We start from the raw sequence: 20,393 nt of genomic DNA on the forward strand, positions 1-20,393 counted from the left end.
TTTCCTTAGCAATGAGTCTCTCAGTTTCTACTTTTGCTAAATATATTTGTGTTTTACACATTTTATTTTTTTCTCTATATATTTTTAATGCTTCCTCGCTGCCTTCTTGTTTTAGCTTTTTAAATGCCTTTTTCTTATTATTCATTGCCCCTTTTACATCCTTATTAAGCCACATTGGTTTTCTCCTGTTCCTAGCCCTCTTATTTCTGTATGGTATGGCTCGCTCGCAGTGGGTGTTTAATACTGATTTAAAAATTTCCCACTTATTTTCTGTGCTCCCATTTTTGAGGACATTGTCCCAATCAATTTGGCGAAGGTCTTCTCTAAGCTGATCAAACTTTGCTTTCCTGAAATTCAGCGTTTTTGTAACCCCCCTCCTTGAAGCCTGAAATGTGAGAGAAGGCTGCAAAATTCAAGGGGGCTGAATACTTTCGCAAAGCACTGTAATTATATATATATATATATATATATATATATATATATATATATATATATATATATATATATAAATATAAAACAAGTTTCTATATTATATATACACATATATATTACACACACACATACATATATACACATATATATATATATATATATATATATGATTTTTATTTTTCTCTTCACGTTTTAATAAAAATGCAAAAATGAGAAGTAATCTGAGATTATCGGATCAGTAACAAACTATAATAATATAATAATTAAGAGCTGTAAAGCGAGCGGATGTTACAAAAGTGAAGTTGAAAAATGTGTGAAGATGTATGATGTATAACGCAATGACACATTCATTCTTAAAGGTAATGCGTCATCGAAAACGGACCTTTCGTTTATATCAGGTTTCTGAGATACATATATTTTTCTCACAATCATTTAAAAAAAAAAAATTGCAATTTTCACAGTAGTTACTGGAGATTTTTTAGACCTGTAGTTCAGGTTTATTTTTTTTTTTCAGGAAGCGTTTTCAGCAGACCCATTATCATCATAGGCACCTTTATAGACTGCTGAAAACACAGGATCCACCCATTAATATTGCCATAACACAGCAGCTGCTCCTCCTCCCTTCACAATCAATTTTGCACACGCTCTTTAGATGCTTCAATATAAAAGATCAGTCTGTTCATTGTGGCTAATGTACGTGAAAAAATTCGTAAAAAAACCAGGAAGTCTAAAACGCCCAAGAGGCCGGTGTGAAAATTGCAAAAATTTTCCTTTTTATTGGGAATCAGTCACCAGGTTTTTGCTCCCCCACCTGAGAGCAGCATGATGTAGAGACAGAGACCCTGATTCCAGTGATGTGTCACTTATTGGGCTGTTTGCTGCCATTTTCATGAAATCACTGTTTTCTCTAGCAGTTATACAGAGCTCATGAAGATGCTGGACTACCTGCAGCATGCCAAATAGTCCTCTAATGATAAAATCAGTTTAATCAGCAGGAGATTATCAAAATTTCACTAAGCAGCTCAGTAAGTGACACATCGCTGGAATAAGGATCTCTGCTGCTCTCAGATTAGGTGGCAAAAACCTGGTGACATATTCCCCTTTATTAAAGATTGTGCTATAGAAAAAAAAAATATAATGAAAAAACTAAAAATGGTCATAAAACCTGATACAAACAATAAATGTTTTTTTTGTTGACCAATTCCCTTTAGTGGTGGTGTCCATAAAGGCTCGGGCAGCCGACTATAAGGACTACTTGCGTCTTTGCAGACCCGATCAGTTCCTAGTTGCAGATTAAAAGGGGGTTGGGATATAAACAGACCCCCTCTAATGTGTGACCACCACTCAATGATAATTTCGGTGACCATCATATAATATGGCCAGGTCTATATCTCGGCACAGGGACTTACCGGAGCGGACCGTGCCGTGACACCTACCTAACCGGCTGTACTCATTCGCGAGGCTGCCGTTGCACCCTACGATCTGGATTCCCACACAGTACAGGCAGTTGTCGTCCGTGTGCTCCTGCAGCCCCGTGTCCTCCATGTTTTCCAGGAACTGGGAGGCGTCGGAGCGGCTGGAGTTCATGATTTCTGTAATACTGAATTGCTGCCGCAAAGCCTGGTACGGACTCTTCACCCCGGATCCGGTCACACCTGCAAAAGACCGGGGCGGGGGAACATGGGGACGGCATGACGTCATATCACAGGAAAAGCTGGGATTCCACTGTAATGGCCGAGAGCAGAGAAACCGCTTGGATGCTACAGTCAGCGGCATCTAAGGGGTTGCATAGTGCCAGTTACCCAAACCTCGCAGCCGCTGCCCTCGGGGAGGGTGGTTGCACATGCCACGCTCGCTACATGGCCTTCTATGAGAAATCCAGAAGAACTGAACTGGAGGGGTTGGGGAACCCCAATAATTTTTGGAATTTGACAATATATTCAATCTTTCGGATCTCCGACCACCTCTGCACCTAAAATACGACCCAGATCTATCGGACATTTATCAGAATATCCCTTTAAATAACAGAAATATACTGGGGGATGCCCAGAGACCTCCTGCGGTACCTGCGACTTCTGGAGCAAACACTTTAGAGGTGCGGTCGTCGCTCGTCGGCACGATCTTTTGGAAGTAAGGGGTTTCCTTTACCTGCAAAAATCATTAAAGAACCCCCATCACCGCGGATGTCACCGGGAATCCAGCAGAAGCGGAGCATGAAGCGTGGCATGAAGCGTGGCATGAAGCGTGGCATTTACCTGGAACATGTCGTTTATATCCAGGGGCAGAGCCAGGCCGATGTAGTCCTCCGAGCTGCCGTACGCCGCGTTGGACACCATGGAGCGGACGGACGACGAGCGCTGCAGAGAGGTCTGCGTTATGGGACTTAATAGGTCTTCTTTATCCAGAGAAGCGTAACTGAGCGCCTTCATGAACCTGCCGGGGGGGAGCCACATGTGAGCCGAAATACAGGGGAGAGACACATATACAGCAGCAAATAGCTCCTGCACTGCCCTCCATAGTGTGCCCTCCTCTCTATACTGCCCTCCATAGTGTGCCCTTCATAGTGTGCCCTCCATAGTGTGCCCTCCTCTCTATACTGCCCTCCATAGTGTGCCCTCCTCTCTATACTGCCCTCCATAGTGTGCCCCCCTCTCCTACACTGCCCTCCATAGTGTGCCCTCCATAGTGTGCCCTCCATAGTGTGCCCTCCATAGTGTGCCCTCCATAGTGTGCCCTCCATAGTGTGCCCTCCATAGTGTGCCCTCCTCTACACTGCCCTCCATAGTGTGCCCCCCATAGTGTGCCCTCCTCTCTACACTGCCCTCCATAGTGTGCCCTCCTCTCTACACTGCCCTCCATAGTGTGCCCCCCTCTCTACACTGCCCTCCATAGTGTGCCCTCCTCTCTACACTGCCCTCCATAGTGTGCCCTCCTCTCTACACTGCCCTCCATAGTGTGCCCTCCTCTCTACACTGCCCTCCATAGTGTGCCCTCCATAGTGTGCCCTCCATAGTGTGCCCTCCTCTATACACTGTCCTCCATAGTGTGCCCTCCATAGTGTGCCCTCCTCTCTACACTGCCCTCCATAGTGTGCCCTCATAGTGAGATTTATACTCCTCTCTACACTGCCCTCCATAGTGTGCCCTCCATAGTGTGCCCTCCATAGTGTGCCCTCCATAGTGTGCCCTCCATAGTGTGCCCTCCTCTCTATACTGCCCTCCATAGTGTGCCCTCCTCTCTATACTGCCCTCCATAGTGTGCCCTCCTCTCTATACTGCCCTCCATAGCGTGCCCTCCTCTCTATAGTGCCCTCCATAGTGTGCCCTCCTCTCTATACTGCCCTCCATAGTGTGCCCTCCTCTCTATACTGCCCTCCATAGTGTGCCCCCCTCTCCTACACTGCCCTCCATAGTGTGCCCTCCATAGTGTGCCCTCCATAGTGTGCCCTCCTCTACACTGCCCTCCATAGTGTGCCCTCCTCTCTACACTGCCCTCCATAGTGTGCCCTCCTCTCTACACTGCCCTCCATAGTGCCCCCCTCTCTACACTGCCCTCCATAGTGTGCCCCCCTCTCTACACTGCCCTCCATAGTGTGCCCTCCTCTCTACACTGCCCTCCATAGTGTGCCCTCCTCTCTACACTGCCCTCCATAGTGTGCCCTCCTCTCTACACTGCCCTCCATAGTGTGCCCTCCTCTCTACACTGCCCTCCATAGTGTGCCCTCCATAGTGTGCCCTCCATTGTGTGCCCTCCATTGTGTGCCCTCCATAGTGTGCCCTCCATAGTGTGCCCTCCATAGTGTGCCCTCCATAGTGTGCCCTCCATAGTGTGCCCTCCATAGTGTGCCCTCCATAGTGTGCCCTCCTCTATACACTGTCCTCCATAGTGTGCCCTCCATAGTGTGCCCTCCTCTCTACACTGCCCTCCATAGTGTGCCCTCCATAGTGTGCCCTCATAGTGAGATTTATACTCCTCTCTACACTGCCCTCCATAGTGTGCCCTCCATAGTGTGCCCTCCATAGTGTGCCCTCCTCTCTATACTGCCCTCCATAGTGTGCCCTCCTCTCTATACTGCCCTCCATAGTGTGCCCTCCTCTCTATACTGCCCTCCATAGTGTGCCCTTCATAGTGTGCCCTCCATAGTGTGCCCTCCTCTCTATACTGCCCTCCATAGTGTGCCCTCCTCTCTATACTGCCCTCCATAGTGTGCCCCCCTCTCCTACACTGCCCTCCATAGTGTGCCCCCCTCTCCTACACTGCCCTCCATAGTGTGCCCTCCATAGTGTGCCCTCCATAGTGTGCCCTCCTCTACACTGCCCTCCATAGTGTGCCCCCCATAGTGTGCCCTCCTCTCTACACTGCCCTCCATAGTGTGCCCTCCTCTCTACACTGCCCTCCATAATGTCCCCCTCTCTACACTGCCCTCCATAGTGTGCCCTCCTCTCTACACTGCCCTCCATAGTGTGCCCTCCTCTCTACACTGCCCTCCATAGTGTGCCCTCCTCTCTACACTGCCCTCCATAGTGCCCCCCTCTCTACACTGCCCTCCATAGTGTGCCCCCCTCTCTACACTGCCCTCCATAGTGTGCCCTCCTCTCTACACTGCCCTCCATAGTGTGCCCTCCTCTCTACACTGCCCTCCATAGTGTGCCCTCCTCTCTACACTGCCCTCCATAGTGTGCCCTCCTCTCTACACTGCCCTCCATAGTGTGCCCTCCATAGTGTGCCCTCCATTGTGTGCCCTCCATAGTGTGCCCTCCATAGTGTGCCCTCCATAGTGTGCCCTCCTCTATACACTGTCCTCCATAGTGTGCCCTCCATAGTGTGCCCTCCTCTCTACACTGCCCTCCATAGTGTGCCCTCCATAGTGTGCCCTCATAGTGAGATTTATACTCCTCTCTACACTGCCCTCCATAGTGTGCCCTCCATAGTGTGCCCTCCATAGTGTGCCCTCCTCTCTATACTGCCCTCCATAGTGTGCCCTCCTCTCTATACTGCCCTCCATAGTGTGCCCTCCTCTCTATACTGCCCTCCATAGTGTGCCCTTCATAGTGTGCCCTCCATAGTGTGCCCTCCTCTCTATACTGCCCTCCATAGTGTGCCCTCCTCTCTATACTGCCCTCCATAGTGTGCCCCCCTCTCCTACACTGCCCTCCATAGTGTGCCCCCCTCTCCTACACTGCCCTCCATAGTGTGCCCTCCATAGTGTGCCCTCCATAGTGTGCCCTCCTCTCTACACTGCCCTCCATAGTGTGCCCCCCTCTCTACACTGCCCTCCATAGTGTGCCCTCCTCTCTACACTGCCCTCCATAGTGTGCCCTCCTCTCTACACTGCCCTCCATAGTGTGCCCTCCTCTCTACACTGCCCTCCATAGTGTGCCCTCCTCTCTACACCGCCCTCCATAGTATGCCCTCCTCTCTACACTGCCCTCCATAGTGTGCCCCCCTCTCTACACTGCCCTCCATAGTGTGCCCTCCTCTCTACACTGCCCTCCATAGTGTGCACTCCATAGTGTGCCCTCCTCTCTACACCGCCCTCCATAGTATGCCCTCCTCTCTACACTGCCCTCCATAGTGTGCCCTCCTCTCTACACCGCCCTCCATAGTATGCCCTCCTCTCTACACTGCCCTCCATAGTGTGCCCCCCTCTCTACACTGCCCTCCATAGTGTGCCCCCCTCTCTACACTGCCCTCCATAGTGTACTCTCATAGTTGCACTCAGTGTGCCTCTCTGCTATCTATCCTGCCGCTATAGGTTATAACTGAAATATATACATATTTATTATACCTATCTGTGGACATTATAACATGTGAAAGTATTCTCATACCAGTGGCAGCTCACTGCACATGGTTTATACAGTCACCACAAGAGGGAGCTCACTACATACAGATTTATACAGCCACCACTAGAGGGAGCTCACTACATACAGATTTATACAGCCACCACTAGAGGGAGCTCACTACATACAGATTTATACAGCCACCACTAGACGGAGGTCACTACATACAGATTTATACAGCCACCACTAGAGGGAGCTCACTACATACAGATTTATGCAGTCACCACTAGAGGGAGCTCACTATATACAGATTTATACAGTCACCACTAGGGGGAGCTCACTACATACAGATTTATACAGTCACCACTAGAGGGAGCTCACTACATACAGATTTATACAGCCACCACTAGAGGGAGCTCACTACATACAGATTTATACAGTCACCACTAGAGGGAGCTCACTACATGCAGATTTATACAGTCACCACTAGGGGGAGCTCACTACATACAGATTTATATAGCCACCACTAGGGGGATCTCACTACATACAGATTTATATAGCCACCACTAGAGGGAGCTCACTACATACAGATTTATACAGTCACCACTAGAGGGAGCTCACTACATGCAGATTTATACAGTCACCACTAGGGGGAGCTCACTACATACAGATTTATATAGCCACCACTAGAGGGAGCTCACTACATACAGATTTATACAGTCACCACTAGAGGGAGCTCACTACATGCAGATTTATACAGTCACCACTAGAGGGAGCTCACTACATGCAGATTTATACAGCCACCACTAGGGGGAGCTCACTACATACAGATTTATACAGCCACCACTAGGGGGATCTCACTACATACAGATTTATATAGCCACCACTAGAGGGAGCTCACTGCACATAGTTTATACAGTCACCACTAGAGGGAGCTCACTGCACATGGTTTATACAGTCACCACTAGAGGGAGCTCACTACATACAGATTTATACAGCCACCACTAGAGGGAGCTCACTACATACAGATTTATACAGTCACCACTAGAGGGAGCTCACTACATACAGATTTATACAGCCACCACTAGAGGGAGCTCACTACATACAGATTTATACAGCCACCACTAGAGGGAGCTCACTACATACAGATTTATACAGACACCACTAGAGGGAGCTCACTACATACAGATTTATACAGCCACCACTAGAGGGAGCTCACTACATACAGATTTATACAACTACCACTAGAGGGAGCTCACTACATACAGATTTATACAGTCACAACTAGGGGGAGCTCACTACATACAGATTTATACAGTCACCACTAGAGGGAGCTCACTACATACAGATTTATACAGCCACCACTAGAAAGAGCTCACTACATACAGATTTATACAGACACCACTAGAGGGAGCTCACTACATACAGATTTATATAGTCACCACTAGAGGGAGCTCACTACATACAGATTTATACAGCCACCACTAGGGGGAGCTCACTACATACAGATTTATACAGTCACCACTAGGGGGAGCTCACTACATACAGATTTATACAGCCCCCACTAGAGGGAGCTCACTACATACAGATTTATACAGCCCCCACTAGAGGGAGCTCACTACATACAGATTTATACAGCCACCACTAGAAAGAGCTCACTACATACAGATTTATACAGACACCACTAGAGGGAGCTCACTACATACAGATTTATATAGTCACCACTAGAGGGAGCTCACTACATACAGATTTATACAGCCACCACTAGGGGGAGCTCACTACATACAGATTTATACAGCCACCACTAGAGGGAGCTCATTACATACAGATTTATACAGCCACCACTAGGGGGAGCTCACTACATACAGATTTATACAGTCACCACTAGAGGGAGCTCACTACATACAGATTTATACAGCCACCACTAGGGGGAGCTCACTACATACAGATTTATACAGCCCCCACTAGAGGGAGCTCACTACATACAGATTTATATAGTCACTACTAGGGGGAGCTCACTACATACTGATTTATACAGCCCCCACTCGAGGGAGCTCACTACATACAGATTTATACAGTCACCATTAGAGGGAGCTCACTACATACAGATTTATACAGCCACCACTAGGGGGAGCTCACTACATACAGATTTATACAGCCACCACTAGGAGGATCTCGCTCCATACAGATTTATACAACTACCACTAGAGGGAGATCACTACATACAGATTTATACAGCCACCACTAGGAGGATCTCGCTCCATACAGATTTATACAGCTACCACTAGAGGGAGATCACTACATACAGATTCATACAGCCACCACTAGAGGGAGCTCACGACATACAGATTTATACAGCCACCACTAGAGGGAGCTCACTACATACAGATTTATACAGCCACCACTAGAGGGAGCTCACTACATACAGATTTATACAGCCACCACTAGGGGGAGCTCACTACATACAGATTTATACAGCCACCACTAGGGGGAGCTCACTACATACAGATTTATACAGCCACCACTAGGGGGATCTCGCTCCATACAGATTTATACAGCTACCACTAGAGGGAGATCACTACATACAGATTTATACAGTCACCACTAGAGGGAGCTCACTACATACAGATTTATACAGCCCCCACTAGAGGGAGCTCACTACATACAGATTTATATAGTCACCACTAGGGGGAGCTCACTACATACAGATTTATACAGTCACCACTAGGGGGAGCTCACTACATACAGATTTATACAGTCACCATTAGAGGAAGCTCACTACATACTGATTTATACAGTCACCACTAGGGGGAGCTCACTACATACAGATTTATACAGTCACCACTAGAGGGAGCTCACTACATACAGATTTATACAGCCACCACTAGAGGGAGCTCACTACATACAGATTTATACAGCCACCACTAGGGGGAGCTCACTACATACAGATTTATACAGTCACCACTAGAGGGAGCTCACTACATACAGATTTATACAGCCACCACTGGAGGGAGCTCACTACATACAGATTTATACAGCCACCACTAGAGGGAGCTCACTACATACAGATTTATACAGCCACCACTAGGGGGAGCTCACTACATACAGATTTATACAGTCACCACTAGGGGGAGCTCACTACATACAGATTTATACAGTCACCACTAGGGGGAGCTCACTACATACAGGTTTATACAGCCACCACTAGAGGGAGCTCACTACATACAGATTTATACAGTCACCATTAGAGGGAGCTCACTACATACAGATTTATACAGCCACCACTAGAGGGAGCTCACTACATACAGATTTATACAGTCACCATTAGAGGGAGCTCACTACATACAGATTTATACAGCCACCACTAGAGGGAGCTCACTACATACAGATTTATACAGCCACCACTAGGGGGATCTCGCTCCATACAGATTTATACAGCTACCACTAGAGGGAGATCACTACATACAGATTTATACAGTCACCACTAGAGGGAGCTCACTACATACAGATTTATACAGTCACCACTAGAGGGAGCTCACTACATACAGATTTATACAGGCACCACTAGAGGGAGCTCACTACATACAGATTTATACAGTCACCACTAGAGGGAGCTCACTACGTACAGATTTATACAGCCACCACTAGAGGGAGCTCACTACATACAGATTTATACAGCCACCACTAGAGGGAGCTCACTACATACAGATTTATACAGCCACCACTAGAGGGAGCTCACTACATACAGATTTATACAGACACCACTAGAGGGAGCTCACTACATACTGATTTATACAGCCACCACTAGAGGGAGCTCACTACATAGATTTATACAGACACCACTAGAGGGAGCTCACTACATACAGATTTATACAGTCACCACTAGAGGGAGATCACTACAGACAGATTTATACAGCCACCACTAGGGGGAGATCACTACATACAGATTTATACAGCCACCACTAGAGGGAGCTCACTACGTACAGATTTATACAGCCACCACTAGAGGGAGCTCACTACATACAGATTTATACAGCCACCACTAGAGGGAGCTCACTACATACAGATTTATACAGCCACCACTAGAGGGAGCTCACTACATACAGATTTATACAGACACCACTAGAGGGAGCTCACTACATACTGATTTATACAGCCACAACTAGAGGGAGCTCACTACATAGATTTATACAGACACCACTAGAGGGAGCTCACAACATACAGATTTATACAGTCACCACTAGGGGGGGATCACTACATACAGATTTATACAGCCACCACTAGGGGGAGATCACTACATACAGATTTATACAGCCACCACTAGAGGGAGCTCACTACATACAGATTTATACAGCCACCACTAGAGGGAGCTCACTACATACAGATTTATACAGCCACCACTAGAAGGAGCTCACTACATACAGATTATACAACCACCACTAGAGAGAGATCACTACATACAGATTTATACAGCCACCACTAGAGGGAACTCACTACATACAGATTTATACAGCCACCACTAGGGGGAGATCACTACATACAGATTTATACAGCCACCACTAGAGGGAGCTCACTACATACAGATTTATACAGCCACCACTAGAGGGAGATCACTACAGACAGATTTATACAGCCACCACTAGGGGGAGATCACTACATACAGATTTATACAGCCACCACTAGAGGGAGCTCACTACATACAGATTTATACAGCCACCACTAGAGGGAGCTCACTACATACAGATTTATACAGCCACCACTAGAGGGAACTCACTACATACAGATTTATACAGCCACCACTAGAGAGAGATCACTACATACAGATTTATACAGCCACCACTAGAGGGAACTCACTACATATAGATTTATACAGTCACCACTAGAGGGAACTCACTACATACAGATTTATACAGCCACCACTAGAGGGAACTCACTACATACAGATTTATACAGCCACCACTAGGGGGAGCTCACTACATACAGATTTATACAGTCACCACTAGAGGGAGATCACTACAGACAGATTTATACAGCCACCACTAGGGGGAGCTCACTACATACAGATTTATACAGTCACCACTAGAGGGAGCTCACTACATACAGATTTATACAGCCACCACTAGAGGGAGCTCACTACATACAGATTATACAGCCATCACTAGAAGGAGCTCACTACATACAGATTTATACAGCCACCACTAGAGAGAGATCACTACATACAGATTTATACAGCCACCACTAGAGGGAGCTCACTACATACAGATTTATACAGCCACCACTATAGGGAACTCACTACATACAGATTTATACAGTCACCACTAGAGGGAGCTCACTACATACAGATTTATACAGCCACCACTAGAGGGAGCTCACTACATACAGATTTATACAGTCACCACTAGAGGGAGCTCACTACATAGATTTATACAGCCACCACTAGAGGGAGCTCACTACATACAGATTTATACAGTCACCACTAGAGGGAGCTCACTACATACAGATTTATACAGTCACCACTAGAGGGAGCTCACTACATACAGATTTATACAGCCACCACTAGAGGGAGATCACTACATACAGATTTATACAGCCACCACTAGAGGGAGCTCACTACATACAGATTTATACAGCCACCACTAGGGGGAGCTCACTACATACAGATTTATACAGCCACCACTAGGGGGATCTCGCTCCATACAGATTTATACAGCTACCACTAGAGGGAGATCACTACATACAGATTTATACAGTCACCACTAGAGGGAGCTCATTACATACAGATTTATACAGCCCCCACTAGAGGGAGCTCACTACATACAGATTTATATAGTCACCACTAGGGGGAGCTCACTACATACAGATTTATACAGTCACCACTAGAGGGAGCTCACTACATACAGATTTATACAGTCACCATTAGAGGGATCTCACTACATACAGATTTATACAGCCACCACTAGAGGGAGCTCACTACATACAGATTTATACAGTCACCATTAGAGGGAGCTCACTACATACAGATTTATACAGTCACCATTAGAGGGATCTCACTACATACAGATTTATACAGCCACCACTAGAGGGAGCTCACTACATACAGATTTATACAGCCACCACTAGAGGGAGCTCACTACATACAGATTTATACAGTCACCACTAGAGGGAGCTCACTACATACAGATTTATACAGTCACCACTAGAGGGAAATCACTACATGCAGATTTATACAGTCACCACTAGAGGGAGATCACTACATACAGATTTATACAGCCACCACTAGAGGGAGCTCACTACATACAGATTTATACAGTCACCACTAGAGGGAGCTCACTACATACAGATTTATACAGACACCACTAGAGGGAGCTCACTACATACAGATTTATACAGCCACGACTAGAGGGAGCTCACTACATACAGATTTATACAGCCACCACTAGCGGGAGCTCACTACATACAGATTTATACAGCCACCACTAGGGGGAGCTCACTACATACAGATTTATACAGCCACCACTAGCGGGAGCTCACTACATACAGATTTATACAGCCACCACTAGAGGGAGCTCACTTCATACAGATTTATACAGCCACCACTAGAGAGAGATCACTACATACAGATTTATACAGCCACCACTAGAGGGAGCTCACTACATACAGATTTATACAGCCACCACTTGGGGGAGCTCACTACATACAGATTTATACAGCCCCCACTAGAGGGAGCTCACTACATACAGATTTATACAGCCACCACTAGAGCGAGCTCACTACATACAGATTTATATAGTCACCACTAGGGGGAGCTCACTACATACAGATTTATACAGTCACCATTAGAGGGAGCTCACTACATACAGATTTATACAGTCACCACTAGGGGGAGCTCACTACATACAGATTTATACAGTCACCATTAGAGGGAGCTCACTACATACAGATTTATATAGTCACCACTAGGGGGAGCTCACTACATACAGATTTATACAGTCACCATTAGAGGGAGCTCACTACATACAGATTTATACAGTCACCACTAGAGGGAGCTCACTACATACAGATTTATACAGTCACCATTAGAGGGAGCTCACTACATACAGATTTTACAGTCACCATTAGAGGGATCTCACTACATACAGATTTATACAGCCACCACTAGGGGGATCTCGCTCCATACAGATTTATACAGCTACCACTAGAGGGAGCTCACTACATACAGATTTATACAGCCACCACTAGAGGGAGCTCAACTACATACAGATTTATACAGCCACCACTAGAGGGAGCTCACTACATACAGATTTATACAGTCACCACTAGAGGGAGCTCACTACATACAGATTTATACAGCCACCACTAGCGGGAGCTCACTACATACAGATTTATACAGCCACCACTAGAGGGAGCTCACTTCATACAGATTTATACAGCCACCACTAGAGAGAGATCACTACATACAGATTTATACAGCCACCACTAGAGGGAGCTCACTACATACAGATTTATACAGCCACCACTTGGGGGAGCTCACTACATACAGATTTATACAGCCCCCACTAGAGGGAGCTCACTACATACAGATTTATACAGCCACCACTAGAGCGAGCTCACTACATACAGATTTATATAGTCACCACTAGGGGGAGCTCACTACATACAGATTTATACAGTCACCATTAGAGGGAGCTCACTACATACAGATTTATACAGTCACCACTAGGGGGAGCTCACTACATACAGATTTATACAGTCACCATTAGAGGGAGCTCACTACATACAGATTTATATAGTCACCACTAGGGGGAGCTCACTACATACAGATTTATACAGTCACCATTAGAGGGAGCTCACTACATACAGATTTATACAGTCACCACTAGAGGGAGCTCACTACATACAGATTTATACAGTCACCATTAGAGGGAGCTCACTACATACAGATTTATACAGTCACCATTAGAGGGATCTCACTACATACAGATTTATACAGCCACCACTAGGGGGATCTCGCTCCATACAGATTTATACAGCTACCACTAGAGGGAGCTCACTACATACAGATTTATACAGCCACCACTAGAGGGAGCTCACTACATACAGATTTATACAGCCACCACTAGAGGGAGCTCACTACATACAGATTTATACAGTCACCACTAGAGGGAGCTCACTACATACAGATTTATACAGCCCCCACTAGAGGGAGCTCACTACATACAGATTTATATAGTCACCACTAGAGGGAGCTCACTACATACAGATTTATACAGTCACCATTAGAGGGAGCTCACTACATACAGATTTATACAGCCACCACTAGGGGGAGCTCACTACATACAGATTTATACAGCCACCACTAGGGGGATCTCGCTCCATACAGATTTATACAGCTACCACTAGAGGGAGATCACTACATACAGATTTATACAGTCACCACTAGAGGCAAATCACTACATGCAGATTTATACAGTCACCACTAGAGGGAGCTCACTACATACAGATTTATACAGCCACCACTAGAGGGAGCTCACTACATACAGATTTATACAGCCACCACTAGAGGGAGCTCACTACATACAGATTTATACAGCTACCACTAGAGGGAGATCACTACATGCAGATTTATACAGTCACCACTAGAGGGAAATCACTACATGCAGATTTATACAGTCACCACTAGAGGGAGCTCACTACATACAGATTTATACAGTCACCACTAGAGGGAGCTCACTACATACAGATTTATACAGCCACCACTAGAGGGAGCTCACTACATACAGATTTATACAGCCACCACTAGCGGGAGCTCACTACATACAGATTTATACAGCCACCACTAGGGGGAGCTCACTACATACAGATTTATACACCCACCTGTCACGAACCACCGGGGGGGTCACTCAGAAATCCCCCGCTCTGGCTACCAGTACGTCACAATCGGGGGGTAACAAGTGGGGGTCACCCCTCCTTTATACCTCCCGACCGACAGACAGAGCACGTGACGCGCTCTCTAGCGCCCCTCTTGTAGTCAGGCCAATTATGGAATTGCCCGACAATAAGCAAGGAGGCCGCTATACTACTTATGCCGATTATTGAAGGGTCCCCGGTGAGAGTAAGGTATATATTCCCCCGACCTCCGCGGGCGGAATATATAAAATCTCCCCGAATCTCACTGGCCTCCCCACAATAATCCTTGGCACAATTCGCTGCCACCAACCGATTTACGGTAACTATTAGCCGAACACACAGACGTGGGATTCAAGATCGAGATAACAGAACAGCCCAAGATTAATTATATAATTTAATCAGCCTAAAGCACACTAGAACTACAATATATACAATAGGGAATCTACAGAATATACATATGTCAGAGTACAGTTACAATCAAAGCATGGGTTACAAACAGGCATACACAGTTCCAGCAGTTACCTTGTTGCGTCTGGCCACAGGGGGGCGCTGTACCCAGGTTTCTAGGATCCTTCCCACAGATGTTTCCTACACGTGCCCCCAGCGAAAAGAACACTGGAAAATGGCCGAAGTAGGGCTATCAACCTGGGCAAATCCAGGTCCCCTCCTACCTTAGTGACCTCAGAGGGAGCACTGCTCCACCCCTGGCTTGAGTTATGGACAATCCACAACATGGAATATGGGCCATAACTTTGCCTGGGAGCGTCGTAGGCGGACGCCAATGCTCTCATTGTGACAGTTATGAATTTAGCTACAGAACGAGGGGACTCATGACCTGTCTGCCAGTTCCCCATTGGCTGATATCACGCCTGGGGCATTTCCCAATGTCCTGCTCCCATAAAAAGGGTGTGCCGGCATCGTCCGCATGCGGAGACACCATTTTTATGGTTGCCATATTTATCGGAAATATGGCTTGCGAGATATGAACCATTTTTTACTGGAGTCGTTCTGTCTAGCTAGTTCCATAGCCTTGCTAATGAGATACAACTCTTGTTACAGGGTGACGGCAGGGAGTCATCCTGTGTCCATTGTTCCCACACCACCTCATCTCCATATCACAGGACATGGCCATGGAGGTGTAAGTGGAACACTGAGAACAAGAAGGGAGGGGGCACTGCCAGGGAGTGATGAGGGATTATGACTGGAGTCATAATTCATCTTCATATCCCGGGATTTGCCTCACACCTCCCCCCTTTTGAGGGCGCTAGGGGGCAGCACACTCCGGTGTTCCCCCGTGCGCCCGTCCGCGACCTCTCCTTGTCGGGACAGCCCGTCTGCGTTACCGTGGTCACGGCCCCTTTTGTGGCGAATGGTGAAGTTGTATTGCTGGAGCGCAAGGCTCCATCGCAACAATCGCCCATTCGTCCCAGAGACGGTGTGCAACCAGCTGAGGGGATTGTGGTCCGTCTCCACGATGAAGTGGCGCCCGTATAGATAGGGTTGCAGACGCTGCAGGGCCCACACTATGGCCAGGCACTCCTTCTCCATCGTGGAATAGGCAACTTCCCTTGGTAACAGCTTCCTGCTCAGGTACAAGACTGGGTGCTCTTGGCTCGCAGAGTCCACCTGGCTGAGCACCGCACCGAGGCCGAAGTCACTGGCGTCGGTCTGTACTACAAACGGCCGCGTGAAGTCGGCTGCCTGTAGCACGGGCGGGCTGGACAGGGCGTCCTTTAGGGCCCGGAAGGGGAGGAGGGTGGCCCACAGCTGGGACCGTTGGTCTTCCAAGAGCTGGTGGCCAACCTCCACATCCTCAATGGATCCGCCTGCCCTAACCTGGGCTAGCATATCCAAGAGGGTTTCCGCTTCTCCCTCCTCGGGCAGGTTGCACACGGGGAGCGCACATGCCTCCCGCTCATGATGTGCCTTCATCATGTTCACATGGAAGGGCTTCCGCCTTCCACGGGCAGGGTCCAGGGTGACCAGGTACGTTACAGGGTTGAGCTGCTGGTACACGAGGTATGGGCCTTCCCAGGCTGCCTGAAGCTTGTCCTGTGGTACGGGGACCAGTACCCACACCTTTTGACCCACTTGGTAGGTCCTCTCACAAGCGTTCTGGTCGTACCAACGCTTCTGATCGGCCTGGGCTTGAGCCATATTGTCGTGTACCAGTTGCGTCAAGGCCTGCATTTTGTCCCGGAAGCGCATGACATACTCGATAACCGACACTCCAGGGGTGGCCAAATCCCCTTCCCAAGCCTCTTTCACCAGAGCCAGGGGGCCCCGCACACGTCGCCCGTACAGGAGCTCAAACGGTGAGAATCCTGTTGAGGCCTGTGGAACCTCCCGGTAAGCAAATAACAGGTGTGGGAGATACCGCTCCCAGTCACGCCCATGGGAGTCGACCAACATCTTAAGCATCTGCTTTAAGGTGCCATTGAACCGCTCGCACAGGCCATTAGTCTGTGGATGGTACGGGCTGGCCACCAGATGTCGCACCTGGACTTGCTTACAGAGGGCCTCCATCAGCTGGGACATGAATTGGGTCCCCCGGTCAGTGAGCATTTCCTGGGGAAAACCCACTCGGGAGAAAATCTCCAGCAATGCGGTGGCCACCTTGTCAGCCCGAATGGACGACAAGGCCACTGCTTCTGGGTACCGGGTGGCATAGTCCACTACCGTCAGTAGGAAGCGTTTCCCGGAGCTGCTGGGGATGGCCAGCGGGCCGACCAGATCCACAGCCACCCTCCTGAAAGGCTCATCGATGATTGGCAGAGATACTAGTGGGGCTTTGGGGCGTGGCCCCGCCTTCCCCCACTCTCTGACAGGTTTCACACGAACGGCAGTAGGCAGCCACATCGGCCCCCATTTTTGGCCAGTAGAAATGCTGGTTTAACCTGGCCTTGGTCTTAGCGATCCCTAGGTGTCCGGCCATCGGAATCTCATGTGCGATCCGCAACAACTCCGTCCGGAACGGATAGGGTACCACTAACTGTCGGTCCCTGGGCCACGCCTCCGGTGAACCCTGCTGGACCGTGGCCCGGTACAGCCGTCCTTGGTCCCAGACCACTCGCTCCGGGTCCGAGTCCGAGGGAGGCTGTGCCGCCTGCTCCTTAAGAGCTTTCAGGCTGTCGTCAGCTTCTAACGCTGCCTGAAACCCCTGACTAGATGTGGCCAGAATCGACGAGACTGTCACATCTTCAGTCAGTACCCCGGGACCTGTGTCCTGGCCTCCACCTGACTCGGCTGCCACTTGGTCAGAAGGGGAAGAGCTATCGGACCTCCGGGAGGCCCCTTGGCTTCCAGCACTCCCACTGCGGGTGACAGCGGCCACAGCCGCTGCGACCGTGGGTCGTGCCTGCTCCTCCTCCGTTCCTGACCAAGTCGCCGGTTCAGGCAGACCTACCTGGCTTCCTGACACCCCGGTTGTGGGGGAACCATGCACCGAGATCTTACCTGGGAGCACTTCCGCTCCTGGACCGGCCCCAATCTCACCTGCCTGTTCCCCTCCTGCAGCAACAGAACCCCGCTGTGAAATCTCTGGGGACCCCACATTTGCTGTGGTAGCCCCCACCCCACACACTGGTCCTCCCCCTGCAGCACCCTGCTCTCTGCTTATCCCTGCAGAGGGCAACAGATCCCAGCTCACTGGCTGGTTACTTGTAGAGGCATTGTCACACCTTTCTCTGACCCCCTCCCCTGTCACAGCTGCAGCTGAGTGTGTGTCTATGGTGTCTATGCAAGCAGAAATATCAGAGTTCACTCCCTCCTCCCTTACATCATTCATAGATAACACATTAACATTGTCCGGAGGCACGTCAGTACTGGCTGAAGGTTCAGCCCTTGGGGGGGGCCCAAACTGGGAGGTTATCTGCCCCAAATCTGTCCCAAGTAGCACGTTTGCGGGGATCCGATCAGTTACCCCCACCTCCCTCACCCCTCGCCCTGCGCCCCAGTCCACATAAATGTCAGCAACAGGCAGCGCCGGGTCAGTGCCTCCAATCCCGGAGACAGCGAGGGTTTTTCCAGGGATCAAGTCTTGGGGGGACACCATCTCAGGCCGCACCAGAGTCACCTCCGAGGCGCTGTCTCGCAGTCCCATGGTCACAGACCGGCCGACGGTGACAGGTTGGAAGCTGTCCAGGGACCTACCACCACCCCCACCCACACAATACACCTTGGGCGGCCCTTGGGACGGGGACGGAGCCGGGGCCTTGGGACGCTGAGGGCACATGGCCTTGAAGTGTCCAGGTAGGTTGCACTGGTGGCACCGTCTTGGCTCTGCCACGGGCCTGGAGAGGGGAGTTGAGGGGGACACCCCCTGCAGTCTAGGGGCAGGTGGGGCAGTCGTAGAATTCATCTTACCCCCTCTCCAGGTGCTGCTGGTGGCTGCTCTCCTGGCCTCAGGAGCACGATTGTTGGTGTAGTCATCGGCCAGGGCAGCTGTAGCCGTGGACCCCTTTGGCTTCTGGTCTCGGATGAACTGGCGAAGATCCTCAGGGCAGTTCCACAAGAGTTGCTCCGTGATGAACAAGTCCAGGATCTCCGGTCCGGTGGAAAGCTGCAGGCCTTGGGTCCAGTGGTCGGCAGCTCGGGCAAGTGCCCGCCTGTGGTCAGCCCAGGAGTCCTTTGGTCCCTTCTGTAGGCTCCGGAACTTCTTGCGGTAGGACTCTGGAGTGAGGTTGTACTGTTGGATCAGGGCCCGCTTGATGGTGTCGTAGCCCTGATCTGCCTCAGCAGGCAAGTCCCCAAGGATTTCCAGGGCTTTACCCCTTAAACGGGGGGTCAGGTATTTGGCCCACTGGTCCTTGTCCAGATGGTGCTGCAAGCAAGTCCGTTCAAAAGCAGTCAAGAAAGAGTCCAAGTCTCCATCCTTCTCCAGCACTGGGAAGTCCTCAACACGGACCTTTGGAAGTTTGGTGTCTTGAAGGTCACGTGTGGCTGATGAGGGCCGGAGCTGAGCTAGCTGCAGCTGGTGGTCCCGGTCTGCCTGTTGCCGTCGCTCCGCAGCCTCACGCTCTGCCTGGCGCTCTTCACGCGCTGCCTGCCGCTCCGCAGCCTCACGCGCTGCTTGCCGCTCTGCCCTGCGCTCTGCCAGGAGTCCCTTGTACCCCTCCTGGTCTCCAGCCTGGAGAAGGGCCATAGCCATTTGAAGAAGGCTATCCGAGCCTCCCAGGCTCGGTGGAATGGCACGTGGTGATCTGCGGCCCGCTGCGGAGCCTGGTGATTCACTGTCCATTGCAGAGCGGAGGGCTGGCATCTGGCTCGTTGAGG

General features: G+C 49.3%; 1 protein-coding gene across 1 annotated transcript in view; it reads right to left on the minus strand.

The window, feature by feature from the left end:
- RICTOR (RPTOR independent companion of MTOR complex 2) overlaps positions 1-20,393 on the minus strand; it is a 161,622-nt gene that overhangs the window by 11,117 nt on the left and 130,112 nt on the right. Inside the window, exons 13-15 of the mRNA XM_075330517.1 lie at positions 2,688-2,865; positions 2,499-2,580; positions 1,869-2,087 (exon numbers count right to left, since the gene is read on the minus strand). Of these exons, the coding sequence (XP_075186632.1) occupies positions 1,869-2,087; positions 2,499-2,580; positions 2,688-2,865 (479 nt within the window). The remainder of the gene's footprint in view (positions 1-1,868; positions 2,088-2,498; positions 2,581-2,687; positions 2,866-20,393) is intronic.

Source organism: Anomaloglossus baeobatrachus, chromosome 1 (assembly GCF_048569485.1).
Source record: "Anomaloglossus baeobatrachus isolate aAnoBae1 chromosome 1, aAnoBae1.hap1, whole genome shotgun sequence".
Taxonomy (NCBI): domain Eukaryota; kingdom Metazoa; phylum Chordata; class Amphibia; order Anura; family Aromobatidae; genus Anomaloglossus; species Anomaloglossus baeobatrachus.